The 20,882-nt window shown below is 36.3% G+C and overlaps 1 protein-coding gene across 16 annotated transcripts in view; it reads right to left on the reverse strand.

Moving 5' to 3' along the window:
* The window catches only part of ZMYM2 (zinc finger MYM-type containing 2), an 89,384-nt gene that overhangs the window by 4,016 nt on the left and 64,486 nt on the right, over positions 1–20,882 (reverse strand). For all 16 annotated transcript variants that reach the window (XM_072032697.1, XM_072032702.1, XM_072032701.1 and 13 more), the window contains 12 exons: positions 20,503–20,675; positions 14,504–14,669; positions 13,500–13,534; positions 11,661–11,790; positions 11,388–11,503; positions 10,369–10,540; positions 9,124–9,231; positions 8,203–8,297; positions 6,892–7,060; positions 5,812–5,963; positions 1,365–1,479; positions 44–295 (listed from right to left, as the gene is read on the reverse strand). In XM_072032697.1, the coding sequence (XP_071888798.1) occupies positions 44–295; positions 1,365–1,479; positions 5,812–5,963; positions 6,892–7,060; positions 8,203–8,297; positions 9,124–9,231; positions 10,369–10,540; positions 11,388–11,503; positions 11,661–11,790; positions 13,500–13,534; positions 14,504–14,669; positions 20,503–20,675 (1,683 nt within the window). The remainder of the gene's footprint in view (positions 1–43; positions 296–1,364; positions 1,480–5,811; positions 5,964–6,891; positions 7,061–8,202; positions 8,298–9,123; positions 9,232–10,368; positions 10,541–11,387; positions 11,504–11,660; positions 11,791–13,499; positions 13,535–14,503; positions 14,670–20,502; positions 20,676–20,882) is intronic.

Below are 20,882 nucleotides of genomic sequence, written 5' to 3' on the forward strand. Positions count from 1 at the left end.
CTTATATACTCCTACAATACTTATTCCGAAACTGTCATAGTACCTTCACTATCAGCTCTGCATAGGGAAGACACTTGATATCGAAGACAAGCTTTGCTTTCCATTGTTAAAGGATTTTTCTTCCACTGTCTAAAAACAGTGCCAAAAGAAAGTCTTAAGTGCTGCTCCACTGTTTTCAGACCAAAATACTTGGTGTTAAAGTAGAACAGTGTATTCAGAAGAGCAACTGGTGAATGTGATCCTAGCTGTTTAATCCTCCATAGATAATCTTCTTCAACTCGAGAGAATATCGACCCTTCAGGAAAAAAATTATTAGAGAAAATGGATTAGCCCATAAACTGTCCAGATGTAAAAGAATAAAGTTCTTGCTTGATGTAAAATTTAATAAAATGCTCATGAGAGAAGCCTCTCATATTTCATTATACACCCAAGCCCACAAAAACCACCCAGTAAGCACACAAGCACCCATTGTTTCAGGAAGAGACAGTCCATAAGGAATATAAGTATATGCAATTTTATACAGAATACATTTCTTTAATTATTTCAACAGTATTTCTTACAAGTGACTCCCTCACGTTATCATATAAAAGCAGATGTTCAAGGGGCTAATCTTAGTCCCTTCCAAAAACCATATTTTTTAGTTTTCTGTATTGTGCTCACACAAGGTTTCTGCATAGCTGCACCTTCATTCTTATTGCTCATGGATATCTCACTTGGAAATTATTTCCAGGGCATATGTTTGCATAGGGAGGGCCAGAAACAGAGCCCTCCAAATCTATACAGAAAAAGAAGACAATGTCAAGTAGAGAGAGGAAAGGGGCTGGTAAGGAGGAGCCCTCACTCACAAGAAGATTGTGGCAGAGATGGAAGAATGGATTCTGCAGTTTAGCACCAAAATTGATCTGCCGGGAAAATTTTCCTAGAATACCACACTTCTGTTTCCTCCATGAACCAACAATCTTCCTGAGCAAAAGGCTCAAAACTGAGAGTTCTCCCAGTCTAGTTAAGCCTTAATATATAGCTCATTAGCCCAGTGCCCACCTGCCTGTTTCCCATTTGAGAACTCACTTGGGCAAAAATAAATCCAGCTCATGTAAAAAGTCGAAAACAAGCTGCTTTTTCTGTTTTCTCTCTCCTGAAGATGGATAGCCAATTTAAAATTAACAGGTGGTGGCAAAATCAACTCTTGCAACATGGATTACCAAGAAAAAAAGGTAAGAATTACAGGTACAGTCTTAACTGAAATCTTAGATGAAATCTTGGTGATTTTTAATCAATGCACAGAATGTTTCTATGTAACTACATGCTTAAGAAAACAGAGCTATTAAGAGAGAAAAAACATACATGACCAAAAAGAAAATTACCATCTGGAAGTATGCTTGGTTGCCAACTTCTAAGGATTTTACTCAATTCCTGTTCAAACGTCTGGTAGACTGGATCAATAAATATGTTGTCTTTTCGATTACTTCCATATAAATACTACAGAGAAGAGAGTAACAGACAATATTTACAATGTCAGATTAGACCAAACCCTGTGCACTACAGGGTTGTTTGTCAGTACAATATTTGCACTCTTAAAAAAAAAAAAAAACTATCTGAAAATAAAATGAAAACCTACTAAATACTGGAAAAGTTTTAAACTCCAGTGCAACATATATTGTAAATTTTTAACTAGATATGAATCATAGATTAATTACAACTCTAACATTTTTCTCTAAAATGTTCTTGTATCCAACATTGTATCAGTGAATGGTGAGTCACTGAAAAAATAATAATAATAATTTATCTTTTCCTCCAGCTATGTCTTCAAAGAAAAAACACATTTAGCAAGAAACTGCCATTTTATTCATGAAATCTGGTCAACCACAAAAGTATCTCCAACACAGACATCAGAGAAAAAAAAAATCAGCAGTGCAAGAAAAATGATAGGTTGATGCAAGGCACCTGCCTATTCTGCTGTCTATCTTCACCCTCCTGACCTTACAAACAGAAACTCTTTTGAACCTTTACCAAGAACTCATGGCTGAAGGCTATGCTAGTGTTTGACGTTATCCTCTCTGGAGACATTTCTAAGAAATAGAGGATTGGATTCTTAAAATTTCCACTCCAGTGTTATCTTTGTGTGAACAAGCCTGTTAGTGAACACAATAAACGTGACAGACAAAAAACGTACTCAGTTCTGGCAATGGCATCTATTTCTGTACACATACTTAAGATAATATTAAACAGCACTCATTTTTATTAAACAGTTCAGCATATCTTGATTTGCTTATCTTTGCACTTTACTTTTATAATAAGGAAAAATGAATTAACACACTTCTTAGAAGCTTCCAGCACATCTTCCTCCAGGTAGGTATTCTTCAAAGTACAATATTCCCCAAAATGTGATTGTTTCTATACACATTGGTTTTGATTTTATAATGCAGTTCCAAAGCAGACAGTACTGCTTACTATAAGCATCACAGGGTTTGCTCCTCTCTCCCTTGAACGTTTTTCCTCCATGAGTTTCCCTTTTCTCTGTATTAAACACTCCCATAGGTCTCTATCAAACACTGGCAGCAATACTGAAATCAGAGCAAAAACTCATTTGAAACCAACTCCCACACAAACCCAGTGACAGTTCAACTAAAAACGTTTCTGTTTTCTGATTCAGAATATGTTTGGCTAAACCCTGATGTCCCCTGTAAAAATCAGTGAGACCATTAATGCTGCAGGGTCTACGCAATAACGCCACAGTAGGGTCTTCTCTGCTACACAACTACCAAATACACATCATCACACCTTCATTTCTATACCATAGTGCTGTGCTCTGCTACGCTGCAAGCTCTGGAGGGGACACGATTAGCATTAGCAGCTTCCAAGTGAGATGGTGGTAGGGTGATGGTTGGAACAGATGATCTTGAAGGTCTTTTCCAACCTTAGTGGTTCTATGAGCTCTAAGGAAACCAGAGCCACCAGGAAGGCACTATGGGGCATGCTGCTTTCTGCAATGGAAAACAGCCTGAATTACAGCCCAAAGCACATTCAAATACCTGCTTAGCAATATCAGCCTGAATTTTGCCCAAACTATCCCATTATTAGACTTACTATTAGATTATGGACTCTTGTTTCACTAGCATTTTGCTGAGAGTATGCAGACATAGATTTATTAAGGGGTGGAGGAAAAGGTGACCAACTGAACTGGCTTTAATTCCACCTCTCCCAGTGCACCAAGATCACTTTTTATGCAAAGATATCCCTGGAAGTCTTTAAAAGACGTTTAGATGTAGAGCTTAGGGATATGGTTTAGTGGGGACTGTTAGCGTTAGGTCAGAGGTTGGACTCGATGATCTTGAGGTCTCTTCCAACCTAGAAATTCTGTGATTCTGTGATCTGCTGCAAATACCACACTCTTCCCCTCAGTGCCACACGTGCAAAAAAACATCTTACACTGGGCAAAGAATGAGGGCCATGATGCAGCAGGAGTGCAAGGCAGGCTAACACCTTTTCCACAAGACTCCTTTCTGCTAGATAGATGCCCACCCCATCATGTGACAACCTTTACTTTGAAGTGTTGTATTTTTCAAGAACGGTACTTCAAAGATGCCAAAACCTCACTGAACCAATTCTGGCCAGAAGCAGAACAACTTCAGCTGCAAATGAACCAGAACTGAGAAAATGTACTGGTTTGATTCTAGGACTAGTACACTGTGACAGATTTTTCAAGTGCTTCCTTTAAGAAAATAAATAAATAAATAAATTACACAGTCAGAAAGACAGCTGAAGACTTGATGGACTCCTCAGCACTTCCACTGTGCTACAACCGTGCCACTGCCAAGAGGAAAAGCTGCAGCCTGAGCCAGTGCCTCACCATAGTGAGTTTGGTAACTTTGATGGAGGAGGAGAGTGCTCTATTTCTGACTCACGTCTTCCCCATTCTCTTTCTTTGATGTATTACTCCAAGTTAGTAAACTATTGCTGGTCTCTGGCATAATTTTATCCTTATCTGGCATCATTTAATGTTCTGAGCCCCTTCTGAGTTAAACAGAGCCAATAACTTTTATACAGTAACAGGCAATTTATCCAGTCTTTCAGGGGTACCCATAAAGGGGTTGTCAGATGGAAAGAAGGGGTAAGGACATACCAGAAGGCAATGTGTTTTGTGGTAACTACACTGTGTTTAGAGTACTACTAACTTCTTTAAACCTCTTTCTTCAAAAGAGGTTTAAACCACATATACAATTTGCATTAGCACACAAATGGCTGCAACCTTTGCCAGATCACATGCTTACATGTTTCTGCTCCTCTTGCCTCTGTGAAATGCAAGCTCTTCAGAAAAAGGGCAAATATGCCTATCATTCTGAATACCAGTGGCACAATTGGGCCAGACAATGAAATGGGGCTGTTAACACCACCTATATTAAATACTGGATGCTAAATATAAGCAATAATTGCATAGTCGTATGAGTACTAGTTATTACTTTAATGTTTCAGCATTGTACATGTGTTAGAGCTCCTGATATTTGTATTGTACAACATAAGCAACTGGTTCTGATGAGCTAAAAAAAAAAAAACTTATTCTACGTATAATTAGCTTTCACAATAGGCAAAATAAACATTGTCAATGGCACAAAGACAAATTGAAAAAGAGAAAAGCTATTAGTCAAGTTCCATTTTATAAACACATCGCTCCTCTATGTTTATCAGCTCAATATGAGTATTTTCTATTCAACAGAAAGATACAGAGAGACAGTAGATCATGCAAGTGCAGTGGCAGAAAGCTAGCTGAATTTGAAACATGCTTTGTAGCAATATTGACTAAAATGCCAATGAAGGATCACTTCTGAAATTTCAACCATGAGGGAACGATATCAACTAACTCTTTAATTTTGTATATGGAAAAGTTACTGGAAGCACTAGTTCTTTTAAAAGATTTTGATTAAAATATTTGATTGAAAGATTTGTTGAATATTTGTTATTCGAGTACTTTGCTTTAAATGTAAAAAAGTTTAAGCAGGATGACAAAGTTTTGTGAACATCTTGCTTTCTACATCATATGCATTTTTATTGCTTTTTTAAATTAAATGAAATTTTCTGTGTTCTCAGCTCTGAACATGGTTTATTTTATCTATGATTTGACTTATATACCAAAAAAATAAGACATTCTCTGCTTAAAAGATAAGCTGTGGAATAGTTTTCTTTTCCATATCTAGTGATGTGTTATTGCCTTCACATAAAATACATCTAAACTGACTCCCTTTTGCTTTGAAATATGATGTAATTGCAATTTGGGGGTGGAAGGCAAAAAATACAGCACAGTTTCTTGCATTCCAGAAAAGAAAACTGGAATGCTTTTCTTTTTTTTTTTCTATTCAGTAAATTAGGCTCTCCCAGAACAACACTTCAAATAGCTTGTTTCCACTATCTGCTAAGTAACTGAATTAGTAAAACCTTTACAGCTCATTCCTAAATTTCATTCTTCTTTTACATTAAGCCATCTTTAGCAGTCAAATGAAGCACAGCATTTGGAAAAATTATGTCATTTTAGATTGCAAATTCCTTGCTTCACCCCAGCAAAAAGCTTAAAATTGTAATATACCAGCTTACATTTGAGTTTTCTGCATGGGTCTGCAAACTCATTTTCTATACAGACAGCTTTCTATAATGTGATATATACTGCAGCCTCTCTGTGTTCCAGATCATAGCCATTATATTAAGAATAGCTCCTAGCCTCTTCTCAGCCAATAAATCCACATTATCTCCATTCTCCCACTGAAATGGATTAGAGTGAAATCAACAGCTCCATTTCCCATCTCTACAGCCTCTACTAACCTCCTGAATCCCAAGACACAGATAATAGATGCTGTCAGGTGCATAGTTCTCTCCATTTGGCCTTCGAATTTCATTGACAAAATGTGCCAACCCATAGTTTAACTCAGCTGAAGTATGTGATAATAGATCTTCCTTTAATTTCACAGACTTTGCTGTAAAATAAAGAAAAAACGCTACATTATACAACAGTATTATTACATGCTTGGGGTGGGATGGGGTATTTTTGGACTGAAAGGGGAAACCTGGCTTGTTGTCCTCTACACTAACCAATGAATGAGTCTGGATGTAACAAGTAGTTCAAGTGTTAGGTCTATATTGAAATAGGCAAGGCTACCAGAGTAAAGTCTAATTAACTAAGTGCAGCATCACCCACTGAAGAATTTACAGTCATGCACAGCTGAGGATGACACAGAAGCAGAAGTAGCCCAAGATGCTGAAGTGAACACAGTGTTGTAGAGGGAGACCTTCAGGGGAAATGACAGTTTCCAAAGATCCAACAGCATAACACAACAGTGCTAAGATGCATGCGGGAACTGAAGAACAGCAAGAGTACCAGCAGTCCCTCTTTCTCCCCTCAGTGTAAATAAATGTCCATACAGCAGAGCTTTGCAGAAAGAGAAGCAGCGCTCCACAGGAGTGAAGGCCACACTGTATCAGAACTCCAAAGCCTTGTAATGCCAGCCTCTGTTGAAGATCTCTTCATCCTACAAAAAGTAGGATGCCCCCCCTTGCAACTCAGAAGAAGCACAGAAAAGGTACAAACTAAGGCAAGTTAGAATACAAGGAAAATCAGGATGCAAACAAAAAATTTAAATGGTCACAAAGAAAAGGTGAAAGGTTCTAGAAAGGTTCTGTCCCGGCTTGCACTAGAAGTGTAAGTCACAGAACATTGAGCCAAGTAGGGAAAATTTCTTTACTAAAAAGAGTGTGGCAACTCTGTGGTAAAATAATCCCAGTTATTGTAGGAACATTAGGGACATGTGAAAATTTCTAATAATAATTCCAGCTGAAAATCAGACACTATCAGCAGTTCTCACTACCACATTAAAATCTGGATGCCAGATTTTTGGAAATACTTACTTGATTTCAGTTCCTCTAATTCTGGCAGCTCTTCGTTTAAGTGCCGAGACTTCACCCAGTGCTTCCACGCATTTACACCATATGCATATTTAAATGGAAAACTACACTCTGAGTTTTCAGAGCTATCATCATGAGACTGGTACTCTGAAACCGCTTTCCTCTTCACTCCCTGCCATTGAAACAAAGTGGTTAATGCTACTAATAGCTTCTAACAGGAATAACAGAAGCTGGGCAGAATAAGCAAGCTGCAGGCCAAATTATAAACTAAAGGTTCAGTATAAAGGAACATACGTTTCCTTCAGCTAGAGCCAGCAGGTAGTTTCTGTGTTGAATATACTTCTAAGAGGAGTGTTTACTTAAGCTGACAGTCATTTCTAATTCACCTTTCAAACTGATTTCTAAAACAGACAAAAGATTTTTGATAATGGATTTGCTGCATTGGTTATATCATATTAAGCAACAAACATAAGGCACCCAATAATTCAGTGTGTTTTTAGGATTTCATTTTGTCAATGCATAGGATGTTAAAGATGCTATCAATCTGTCAGGTCAACTTTTAGGCTTAGCTGAACTCATCAATGGGAAAGCCAACACGGGCCCAAAATTAAAGCATGCTTAACAGTTAAAGGGATAGTACCATTAGTACAGACTCGAAATCTAAAACCAGATCCATTCATTCTTAGTAAGTTTTATTACCAGCTTTGCACCAGGCATCAGAAACTCTATTGCCTGTTAGCTTCCTTCTAAATAAAAGAATAGGGCTAATTCGTTTGCAATGTCTAAACTAGCATTTTAACTGAAAATAAAATCTAGGAAAATTACAAGCAAATAAAAAAGTAACTTCTTTTAACCATTTTATACAGTAGGTGCTATTGTCTCCCTATAAGCCATGGTAATGCCAACATTCTTCTATTTGACTATCAAATTAAATCATGAGAGTTTTGTTTAAATTCAAGGTAGAAAAACATTATTGAGAATACAGTAAGTATATAAAACAACAGGTGAAGCACTAACTATATCCACAGATCTATTGATGTGAATCCTTTATAGCAAAATTTAGAAAGCAATTTTAAATTCTTTACAGCAGAATATAGAAACTGCACCCCTATTAAATCTAACAGTTAACTGTAACAGTCGAGGACTAAAATAAAATGCTTATTTTAAGTATCAATTTACATCAAAAAGATAGGGTCCTACATACCCTAGGTACATACGCAGTAAGAGCCTACGAGCAGTATGAAAATTGAAAAAATCATGGCATATTTTTGCCCACTAAAATTTTGTGCCTTTTTAATAGCATTATATGATTACCTTCTTTTTGGAGCGAGGCCTTGGCTGTTCCTCATATTCTTCCCCAAAAACGGGAGGCAGTAAAAATTCATTTTCTGTATCAAGCTCCTCAGTTGCTGAAAATATATTAACAGAAACCTAATTTTTAACTCCTTTTGGAAAATACTGGTTTGAAAAGACAATTAACTATATCAGCATGCATTAATATATGGGGTCTACAAAAGGCCACATGAAACGTTAACGAGGACAGGATTTTACTAAGAAGGAATAAGCCTATTCTTACTTTAAAGGTAAGGCAAAACTACCAAAATGCTTTTTCTAAATAAATTGCAAAGTACACGATGCTGAATATTTTCAAAAACTATCTCACATCGCTATGACAGCATTTCTTCTTATTCCGGTCTTTCACACAATTTTTCCTGCCTAGGCAGTCTTTGGTATTAATAAGTTTAAGTTATGGGGAAAATGAGCAACTATGAATGGAAAAATACAAATTAACTTAACACAAGCACTATGTTCATTGACTGCTGTCTTTTGTATTCATGTTTTGTATTTTATATAGCTACTGTATGTGATTAAAAATGCATCAAGAATGTCAGTTCTTTCACAGAAAAAGTTCTTTCAGAGACTGGTTTTAGTCTATATTTACAAGGTGGAGGCCTAGCTTGTGACGGATGATACTATAATACAGGTATACAGATAAAAATGCATTACAATAAAATACTATTTATTTAACATTTCTGGGTTAGGATGAAGGTCTATTACATCAGGCAACACAGCAGAATGAGAGAACATACAAATAGACTCAGTGGTGTAAGTTCCAAATTTATTTACTTTACTGAAGATGGTTCATCTCTCATGCAACTATCAAACAATGACTTCATTTGAAACAATGTTCTTCTGAAGATTTCACAATATATATTAAAATTACATAAAAAATACCTCTGGGAAAGTCTATTTCAATATCAAGGTCTCGTTCATATGGAACATCTGGCAAGCTTCTCTGTGCCTCTGTTTCTGAGTTTAGTAGATTTGACTCAACTATCATACCTGTAAATAAAATAAACAAAGAAAAAAACAAACAAACAAACACATTTTAACTAATGTGCATTAGTCAAAACTGGACAGGTTTAGACTGTTATAACCTGATTGGTTCTAAAACTGCATTTCTGCTCATCACAATATCCTAGATTTTGTTGGTTTGGAGATCTCAGATTTATGTCTTCAATCTGATTTCCTTTAAACAGGAAAGATACTTATGATCCCATCTGTCCCTCTTCATTAAGATGAGTCTCAGTGTATAGAATACCAGATACTGGGGAATCTGAATCATATCAACCAATCACAGAACACAGATAGGCTTGAAATATGTAACTACTTTTCTACACACTTTGGCCAGCAAACAGAACAGACTTTCAAGTCTGTGAAAGATATCCTTCAAAAGCAAACAAGGAAGGGAGGCTGAGAGAAACAAAAGCTTGACACAGAAGCGCTGCCTGGTGCTGATGTGTTACTATCTTCAGAGAGATGATACTTGCATGTGAGGATCAATCAAGAGCCAAAGCATCATTAGGTAATCTGGTTTTGTTGACCACAGTTCCACCTCTGAAATGTATGTTTCTCTAAGTTTTAGCAGCCCCCTGCTTCCACACACACAACGTAAAACGTGCCTAGTAAAGTATTACCACAAAGAGAATGGGCCCCTGCTACATCCCACCATGATCAGAGGCAGCTGTTCACACCCATGTGAGGTGTGAACCTCAAAGACACAGCTATGGAGAACACTTCCCCTAAAGCTTTGACTTGAGCGTGTCTGGAAGGAAGAGTGGTCTGGTTATGACTTGTTTTGAGTTACACTCAGAAGAAAACCTGTGAGTGCAAACATAGATGACTGCTTGCTATCAGCCCGGATGCTGGTATAAGCAAAGAGAACGTTTATATTTTTAAAGACAAAGGTAAGACAAATGACTTTGCCCACCAAAGTCATGCAAGAGACTTCAGAAAGTTTTTTGTACTTTAAATGTATTAAATGTTCTAAAGTATTTAAATAATTAAGATTTCAATTTAATATAAGAACTCAACAATAGCACCGTTGCAGTGAAAGAATATTCCCCTATCATCAAAAAAAAACTCCATTTATATATACCCCATCACTCCAACGAGTCAAATACATGGTAACTAACTCACTGGCCATGTCAGGAACTTCTGTTTTTCCATCATGTTCAGGCAACATCCCCGACAAAGTCATTAGCTCAGATTCCAGAGGATTTGAGGGCACTTTTCCCCTCAGCTCTTCTATTGCTGCAAGGATTTTCTCTGTGCTATCCAGAGTAGTGGGCAAGAAAACTGGAACTGGCACCTGTGTAGACAGGAAGGAAGAGATGATTAGAAAAAAATTTCCCGCAACAAAGCAACAGCAGCAACCAGCACAGGAACTCCAACTCTACACCCTTCTAGAAGACCGAATTAAAGTGGATTAGAAAAATATCACTTCAGTGTGGGTTAAAAAAAAAATTGCTGACAGGTTAAAAAAATGAATACAGATGATTCAGAATGGAAGGGCGAACAGGAAAGGACACAAAAGTAGATACAACAAACTATAGTGTGTCAAAATCCGAACAGAAGGAATTTTGGAGCTCTACACCTCATTCTGACTGTAACTTCAGACTAACTGTTTGGACAAATCAACATCCTCTTTTCGTGACTTGTTTGTGAAAGATGGAATTTCAGGAATTCCTTTTTTTTTTTTTTTAACCACTGTTTGGATGAGATTTGGTACATAAATGATAACAAATTTAACTTAGAGTTATTTTCTTTTCCCAGTACAAGATTCTTTTTTTTTTTGTTTTCTTTCTTGCTTATCCTGCTCTGCCATCCCTCCCTAACGCAATCTTTCAGTTTCTCTATCACAAACAACAACAAATCTAGTTGTTTAATGGTTATTCAGCAAACAAAAACATCACTCGGAATTGTTTCTAAAATGTTCAGCAGTGCAAGATTTTTACACAAGCAGGCAGATGGGTCCTAAAGAACAATCGGGAAATTACATGCCACTTGCCAGATTTCTGATCCCAATTCAATAAATAGCGCAGCAATATCCTGCAGTCATTTAGATGGAGCAGAATGATAACAGTCAGCAGTACAAAGTGGTCCCTTGCATGCATGTGAATGGATGCCAATTTAAACATAAAGCTGGTCTGACTTACCGGAACAGGAACTGTTGTAGGAACAGGAACATTTTGACTATACATGTTCATAGGCACCGGAACATAGACAGGTACAGGAATAGGCACTGGGACATACTCTTTTTTCCAATCATCTTCTATTAAAAGAAAAAAGAAAAAGGCAAACACTGCCAGGTACTTAAATATATTTTACACCTGCAGGTTAGGGAAAAAAATCAAAATATTTGCCATATGTTCCAAGAGAGTAACATTTTTAAAAAAGCCTGTAACAAAGAAAAGAGGTTCAAGAGTTACCTGTCTGACAAGATTTTGTCTGCATATGAGGTTTACAGTATGTGGCTTTCGTCATTGTCAAAGGTTTGCAAAGAACTGCCTTGTTCTTCATTTCTCTGTTAGGAGTTGGAGAAGGTGGTGGCGCTGAGCCCTACAGGCAAGCAAATACAAAAAAACATATTGAAGTCAACGTAGTGCAACAACACAACGTTTTTTGATGGAATCTATCAGTTGATGCTTTCCATGCACAAGATACTGAAGAGAAAGCTCAAGCACACAACAGCATTAATTATTATTCTTTAACTGTGTGTTATTCTGCATTTGTAGTAATGAGCTGCCACTAAAATGGATGTAACACGGCAGTGTTTTGCTCATTCTGGGCTAGCACTTCAACTTTTTTTTTTCTTTCTTGTATACATGGAAGTAAAATGTAAGCTATTTTATAACATTAAAATAATTTTAGCTCTTAAAAATAATTCAAAATGAATAGCAAAACTATTTTTTGGCACAAGGTCTGATTTTCTTGAAGTATGCTATAATCCAAAAGTCACTTTAAAAATGAGCATTTCTAGATAAAACATTATCTCTAAACAATTTTAATACTTAAAGTATAAACTTTGAGCTCCCCCTGCTGGCTCTATAATAGCGTCAACAAATACTTGGGCATATCACAATGCTCAAATTGCATTCTCACAGTCAAAAAGAAAAAAAAATCTTGCTCCAAATGTTTTTTTTGTCCCCTGGCACCTGTTTTAGAACCTGATTTAAGAAACAGAGACTGTCACTTTTACTTGGTCATATGTTGTAAGACTAGCCCCACGTGTTCTTTTAAATATGGAAAGAATGTAAAATCATAACAGGCAGAACACCTTCTAAAATGTAAAAAATAATTGTATCACATTTATTTATTATTATCATAGCTTTTATATGATCTTTTAGAAAGTTATAGACCATATTAATATATTTGGAAGCTATTAAACATAAAATACCAGATGTTTTTAATGTGATGGTTTAGCTTGCTAGTATTTCCAGTTACCCAAGTTCCAGTTAACTATTCCAATTATTATTACCTAGGTATTCAGTTATTTTCTGTGTTTTTCATTAATGTGTTTTATAATGCCATCAAAGTACTTTCACTTAAAACTAAGAATTGCCTTACAGAACCATATTTTCATTAAGTTACTTCTTTCACAGAAAAGTGAGAACTTGTGACAAAGCAAAACCACGTTTCAAATCAAATACACTAAGTTCAATGAAAAAAAAATATTATTAATAATGGTATTTGTGACTAGTTGACAAAAAGTGATAAACTCAAAGTAAAGGCTACTGCTCCGCTCATGATGTCCACCCTCACAGACAGCAATCCTGCAAAAGGTGGTGCTTCCATACTCTACCACTGGTAGCGAAGTCAGTCAGGCCCTGTGTACCAATTATTCTACTCTTAGCACTTAGAATTTAAGAACTGATGCTTTGTTTTCAGCCCTTCAAAGCTGAAATACAACCTTAATATTCTAATTGATTGAGGAAATACTCTTCCCATTCTGTACTCATTAATATACCTAATTAGTCTAAACACAAAAAAATAAGACACACTTATGGAGTAACTACACTTTCATGCAGCACAGATGTGAAATAAAAGGTTTCAATGTCAGAAGACATTGAAAAGATAAAATACGAATATTTAAAAGTTAGTTTCAACTACTGATGTGACAAAGACTAAAAAATAACCACAAATTTAGATTGGTGTCATTCAAAGATACTAGTTTGCGGTATTTTGAACAGTATCATCTTTAGCCACCAGGATCTCACATTTTAAATGCCTCCAATTAGGTTATATGTATGTTAAAAATATGTACTTACTGTTATTTTTGTTCGAGGAGTTTGACAGCCCTGATCTAAAAAATGCAAAAAAACATTTTTAGATATTTTCCCCCTTTTTCATGATCATAACAGATTTCAGTAAGCAACGCAGACAACACGTATCATCAGGGTGATGTCAAATTAACAGCACTGCTTAGCGCTGTACCCCAGGTGAGAACTGTACTCAACTCTGCTTCATCACAAACACCGCCCAACTCTGGCATCAAACCTTACACAAAGCCGAAAGCCAAATCAGTCTGCTGCAGTCAGATGTGACTACGACCTCATTCATAAAAGTATATATTGAAAAGTTCAAATATGAAAATGGCCATACAAAGAAGCTGTGTTGGTATAGTTACATTAATTGAAAAGGTGATTCACTTGCATGCTGATGTGCAATTTAGATCACTATAAACCATGTGAACATGCATTCTGCCCCTATCAGAAAACATATAAGGTACCTATTGCCAACAGGGGGAAAAAAACAAAAGCAGTGCATTGCTCACATCTGCATACTTCTCATTTTCTTTGAGTTTCCGTCTCATTTGTTTCCTTTTAATTCAATTTCTTCATTTCCTTTTAATTCTGAGTGCATTTATCTGGTCTCTTTGACCAAAACATGTTTTGAAAAGAAATGCTTCCACAGAGCCAGTAACAAAACACTGGAGCACAATGAAAGAGGAAGCCACTTTCTATCCCCGTAAAGGCAAAACACTAAAATTATGCTTAACCTAAAAAGATTTAGTTTTTGAAAAAAAGTGATTGCAAAAGCATTTGATTAGCTGAAAATGTTTCAGCTCTCAAAAGAGCATTAAAATACAGAGTTAAGATTAAAAAAAATACCTAGCAACTCAATAAATTATGCATCTGGTGATAAAATAAAAAAGGGCAGTCTCTAACACAAGCAAGTTTATTACAACAAATAAATAATTCAAGCAGCTTTGAATTTTTCACTTAAAAGCAGCATTTTGTTTGCCATTTAGCAAGGGTAAGGCAGCACGTACCGTATTGTAAGTTCTCAGGTCCTTTTTGGGTTGCCAGATTTGGTTCATTTTGTTGACAGTAGAAACGGAGCAAACAGTGCTGATCACAGAAGTGTTTCATTTCTCCACGCCACTGCACCTTCTCTTTGAGATTTCCTTGAGACTTACAACAGTCACATCGCGCAGCCTTAATGCAAAGAAAGATTGTGACATTTTAAATAAGCCTTGGAAAAAAATTACTTCTACATTTTAAAAGGTTACATTTTTGAAAGTACTGAAAAATCGTTACTGCTACACAGTTAAGTCTCACTCATGTAGGCTCTATATTTATACAACCCTCTAACCCACATTTATACACATATTAGTCACTTTACTTTCAAGTGTTTGCTGAGGGTTAATACCCAGAATTAATATAATTAACATGCTGTGTTTCAATTAAACTCTAAGTCCTTTAAAATTGCTCGTTTTTGCATGTTCAGAAAAAAAAAAATCCAACAATTTTCATTAATTCCACTAAAATCTTCTGCAAACAAGAGCAAAAAGCAACACTCCTTAATGACTTGCTTGAACCCAGGACAAGTAGGATACTTCCCTCCCTTCCCACCCCCCCCAGTTTGGTGTGTTATTTTTTCTTTTTCCTTCTGTTTGTGACTTAAAGAAAACAAAATCACTTCTCTAGGTGTCAGATCATGGCCCTTTGGTGTAGATAACTTTTCTATTTTCATTATTGTGGTAGTTTGACAAAAATTTTAGATTCCGATTATTAATTAGTTCCTTCAAATTTCTCCTCTCACTATGATTTAAAAGCAACAAAACTAGCTCTCAACCTAAAGAGAATTCCAGTTAGCACACAACTTGAAACTCAAGACTTCGTTATTCACCAGACTACAGGATAACTTCACGAGGCACCACTAATAAAGACATTTTTCTACTAAATTGGTTCCACAGAATTTAATCAGCTGTGCTATAAAATATTATCTGAAGAGTACTAGCCCCAGCTTCAGATCTTTAGTAAGCGAAGAATTGTTTGCAATGTTGTTCCCCTTAATATTTTCTTGTAATCTCCATCCCAAAGTGGTCTTTAAAAATAAGCCAAAAAATAAAAAATAAAAAACAATTTATGGATGCTTAGGAATCTCAAATAACTCAATCTAATAGTATAGCCTGAGGAGGAGGAGGGAAATTATGATAGTGTGCAACATAAAACATTAATATACAAAACCATACACAACACTGCAGTTATGCACAAGGCTCTGATGGCTGAATAAAATGGTCCAACTGTAGTTCTTACAATTCCAAAAAACATACCAAAAGGCCAATTAGTTCAAATGTAAAAGGTAATTAAATGTTAAGTCCCTTCACCGTACTTGACCAGTCCAGCACCATTCTCTGGCAGTGCAGGAAATTCAGCTTTTAGCTGTAATTTTCAAATATTCAGAATGATATACTGAGAGAGTTGATTCTAACAGTATAACCAGCTTTAAGTATAAATACATATACATGTATTTCCTTTAAATAAACATGTTTCAACCTGCCTGGGAGCAATTAAGGCAAAGAAAGCAATTAAAGGTGCCATGGAAAGGGCAGGTGCTTCCCTTCCCTGGTGCAGGTGCCAGCAGTAGTGCTCATGCACCTGCCTGGCACACAAGCAAGGGCAGGGGCATTGCAGCATTACCCCCCCATCCCTTCCTTTTGCTTACATTTGTTACTTTGACTTTCTGCTGATGATGGCCCACAATTCATTCTGCAACATAAATGTTCTCAGAGGGACAAAAGAGCAAGTAAATTGCATTCTTGTAAGTGAGTGGGGAAGCAGACGAAGCATGGAGTGTTGTCAAAATAGCCTAGGTGTTACCGGTTTAGGGAAACTGTGAATTCACAACTTCAGTGCAAATGCATCTTTACAAAACCACCAAAAGGCTGAAATACCAGTAGGAAAAAATAAAATACAATTGTGTAATTCACTCTAATTTTAAATCTCAAGCCCCTCTAACAATGGTCATTAAGAATGACAGCTGACCCCCACACAGAAAAGCCCACCTACTCTCACCTACTGCACACAGCTTGGCTACCAAAGTGCCATTTTCTTCTGTTTTCTCTGTCCTTCAAAGCAAGAAGGTGCTAAATCTTGTAAAAAGCAGCAACTACAGTCTTCCTGCTATTAATTGCTTTCTCCCTCTATTTTCTGCTCTTTCATTTAAGCCTTTGAATAAGTGAATTAATGCCTCCCCTGGATTGCTACTATGGTATTTAGCTGAAAAAAAAAAAAAATCAGTTTCCTCAGACATGGTAAGCCACCACTCCTTAGCAAACCCAATATTCCTCTGTATGGCTGTTTCAGTTCTCATCTCTGCATTTATTACATTAATTCTAAATATTTCCATAACCATACCCGCAGTCAATTCTATAAACCTTCCCATGCACTGAAGCTTCCTACGACCTGCTTACTCTCCCACTTCCCTGACCATGAAATTAGTGAAAGGAAAAACCAGAAATCATGATTTTCTGCTTCTTCCTTCCTTCCCATTTGTTTTCATTTAAGATACTGGAACTACTCATGAACTGAATCACCAAAATCCTTGCCTTTGAGTCTGTTCTAACACTGTATGTCTAAAAGATCTACCTATACCCTTAGTGCTCCATTTGCACCTAACTCCTTTTCCACTCATGACTGCTTTTTGGTCCAATTCCTTCCCCAGGTCTGACTTCAACATGCTCAAATTGCTAGCACCCACCTAAAAATGTATCAATCAATTCTGTTTGCCCCAAAGTTGGTTTGAAATATAAGTTTCCACATGTGGGGCTTTTTATTTACATTTTTACTCCTCCATTGACCTGTTCCCAATGTTCTCCAAAGATCTGGGCTGACCTTAATTTGGCCTTATCTTGGCTGTCTATTCCAAGCTACTTTGTTTCCATCTGCAAAAGTAGAAAGCAAGAGATGTTTCCAGAGAGTGCCTGATTATACAAGGGTAACTGCTTAAAATTGCGATGTTTAACTATACAATGGCTAAATTTGGATGAGATAAATTTCAGAAGGGTGTCTTGCTGCCTTTACCATCTAGATTAATGTTGGATCCATCATCTCAAATTTTACCATGCCTGACAATCATTGTTATTTGCTTATGCCTCAGACTACAGCTCCTCACCTCCAACTTCGTTTTGGCTGTAGACATCTGACCTCCACTGAACACACAATTATTACCATACATGTTCAATCCAATCACTATTCCACTGCAGGCTGGAATGACCTATATTTGCACTTGAGCTGTGGTATTTTCGGCAATGCTTCACAATGTATATTTTAAGAAACCAATTTCTGTACTGTTCTCAAAACTGTATAATCTTTGTCGAGATACTTTCAGTTCGCTAGTATGAGAAACATCAAATGATTGAAACTGTCATCAAACAGGCTACTAAAATATTTATATTGAAATCTGAAAAATGACTGTGAAATTATGATGCAAACCACAGCATGCAATTAAAGTTTACGAGGAGGAGCTCTAATAACATAGGGAGCTAGCCTCAAGACACCAACTTTTTTGCTTCTCTTCTTAGAAGTGCATTGGACACCATACTACAAAAACGTCCTCAGAACTTAGCACCAACTAATTTCAGCTGTCATTCACCAGATGATGATGACTGAACTACTCTTTCACATTTCAATCCCTTGCATTAGGTTTGAGGAATACTTCTAGATAAGCCTGATGTGCTTCTACATCTGCTATCTTTTCCTAGCTTTCCATAAAGAGAACTTTTGCGTTCAGCTAAACCCTCCCATAAATACTTAATTATTTTTTAAATGTTAAGATGTTTTCCAGATAAAACTACATGAGAAAAATGTGTCCATAAAAGAAAGTAGACAAAGAAATGGAGACAAACATTTGTTTAATGAGCACAATGCTGATGTTAAAACATTACTAGGTTATTACTACTTATTTCTCTTTATGTATACATTTAATTGAAACTCCAAAATAACACTAGACATTACATAAATGAGACAACGCTCAAACATATGTATCTATTCTTTCAAGAAGCTAACAGACAAAACAAGAAATGAAGTACAAATCAAGGGAAGGGGCCCATATCTGTTCTGTCTCTCCGTATTTTGATCATCACCTATTTATGACTAGGTAAGAATGTTCACTAACAATGTGCTACCAAACCTAGAATACCTGGAATGACTTTTATAAAGAGGGGGAAGTTACCAGCAAGAAAGTAAAGGAAAAAAAAAAGTCAATTTTAACAAAATACACATACCCCAAACCTAACCTAGTACTTGTCTTCTCTATGTAGTAAATCCCAAACTTCTATAACCAGAACTTTAAAAAACACCAGCTTCTTTAACCTGAACTTTAGGCAAAGGCTTTAAGAAGTATTTGGAAAAAAATGACAATCAACAATTCAACATCATCTAACACTAGTTCCACAAGGACAAGATTCAGCAAGTAAAAATACCTAACAGTTCAGTGTCATCAGAAGTATCAAAAGTCACTAGTTGCCAGTAAGTCTGCTTGAATTACTTTTTCATGGCATCATATCTTATTTTCCCATTCCACAGTATCAACGCCATTTCTTAAGCAGACTTAATGTGCTAATTCAGTTATTGCTTTATCCCACGGATCAGAAGGATAAACTGAAGTCAGAGTTTTCAAGTGTTTCCCAAATCTAAATCATAGTACAAACTTCCACAGAAGTTTATTATATGATACCAGTTTGGTACACTCATCCCCAGACTGTTATTTGCTGAATCATCAAGAGGTTTCTAAAGCACACCAAAGCTTTATTGAATTCTCTATTAGGAGGCATTTTTTAATAAGGGATAAACTTCATCCCATACCTGAAGTTTTAAGGCATATTGATATAATATAATTGTATGAAATAATATTTTAAGTCTAAGAACTTTGCAGCCAAACTTCATCACCCTATTATCACAAGAGACATAAGAAACTGATACTGGTCTTCAGTAGTTTTCTTTCAGAAAATTCTAAAAGGACCCTATGTACATTATTCAAAATAAAGACAGTGTTGGGCTGTAACACTTCTGGAAACAGCCATTCCAAAATATTAGATATTTCTTCAGGTCTTTTATGGTAGATAGATCATCTTGAATTACAGGACTTTGATCTAGCCCTCTAGCATTTCAAGCTTTTTATTGCCTTCCAGGCTCTGAACAGAGTTTTGGTAAGGTGACGAATTTTGTATTGTCTTTTTTTTGCAATTGCATCCACAAGTATAGTCCTTGTTTTGGTATTATCAGTGTAGCTTTCCAGGATGTTCACAGAGACCAAATATTTTGTCCGTGGTACTAATTGCAGGTTAAACCCAGTCCAATTTCACCTTTACTTCTTTCAAAAAAATGAAAGCAAAAAAAAAAACTCTTAACGTGAACTCTTTGCTGGTTGTGCTTCACAAGGTAGTTAAGCTTCCAGAGATTTAGAAACAGATGCCATCACATTTGATTTAAACTTTTATTAGACATCCATTTGGTCTTGCTTTTCCCTTTGGCATCCTTTCCATTGGGAAATAATCAACAGTGAAAGCCTCTGCAGTTCAAACTGTGGGAGAAGGGAAAAGGCAAAAAAGGAGGCAAAAGCAGGAACAGGATAAACTCGGCCAACCTAGTTTATCATCAGTAAACTTAAAGTATCATCCAGCTGCTAACTAACAGTGTTTTCAACATTCTGAATACATATGTAAGTAATTTTGACAAGAAAAATATAGTATCAATTGGGAGGGGGGAATTAGAATTGTAAAGTAACAAATACATAGTAGGTTGTTTTTTTTTTTCCTGTGACTCAAGATTGCTTTGCCAAATGAATTAATAAATCAGATCATAGAAATGCTGCTCTATGTTCTAAGAAAAATTCAAATGATGTAATTAATACGTTTGCTTTTCGTGTAGCAAATGCTTTACTGAAGTAAGCCGTATTTGCTGCACAGTCCTTGAGATATCCTCACATGTGCATTTTTGTTTTGTTAAACTCTGGAGCTCTTGTCAAAAATTCTGAGTTACTTGCCTTGTAGTACCAGTCCTGAAATTTTTTACAGCACTCTTCACTGCAGAAATCTCTCACTACACCATCAAGTTCCTTAGTTGCTCCCTTTTTGCACAGCTGCGAGCAGTAATTACAAGTAACACATCTCAGTCCTAACCGTCTTGCAAAGTCTTGTTTATATAGCAGCTTGCAGCCTGGAAACAGATTTTAAATATTAGGAACAAAGTAATTTTTACAGAGAGATATCACAATTAAGAGTTAAATATCGAAAACTAAATGAATACAACAACAGCTAACAATCGGGGCTTCAGACAAATTCAGGTTGCACAATACACTATATTTCAAGACATTTTTACCTGAATACCTTTCCTTCACAACCCTATGGTTTATGTGGTGTCTGC

This window comes from Anas platyrhynchos, chromosome 1 (assembly GCF_047663525.1).
Source record: "Anas platyrhynchos isolate ZD024472 breed Pekin duck chromosome 1, IASCAAS_PekinDuck_T2T, whole genome shotgun sequence".
Classification (NCBI taxonomy): domain Eukaryota; kingdom Metazoa; phylum Chordata; class Aves; order Anseriformes; family Anatidae; genus Anas; species Anas platyrhynchos.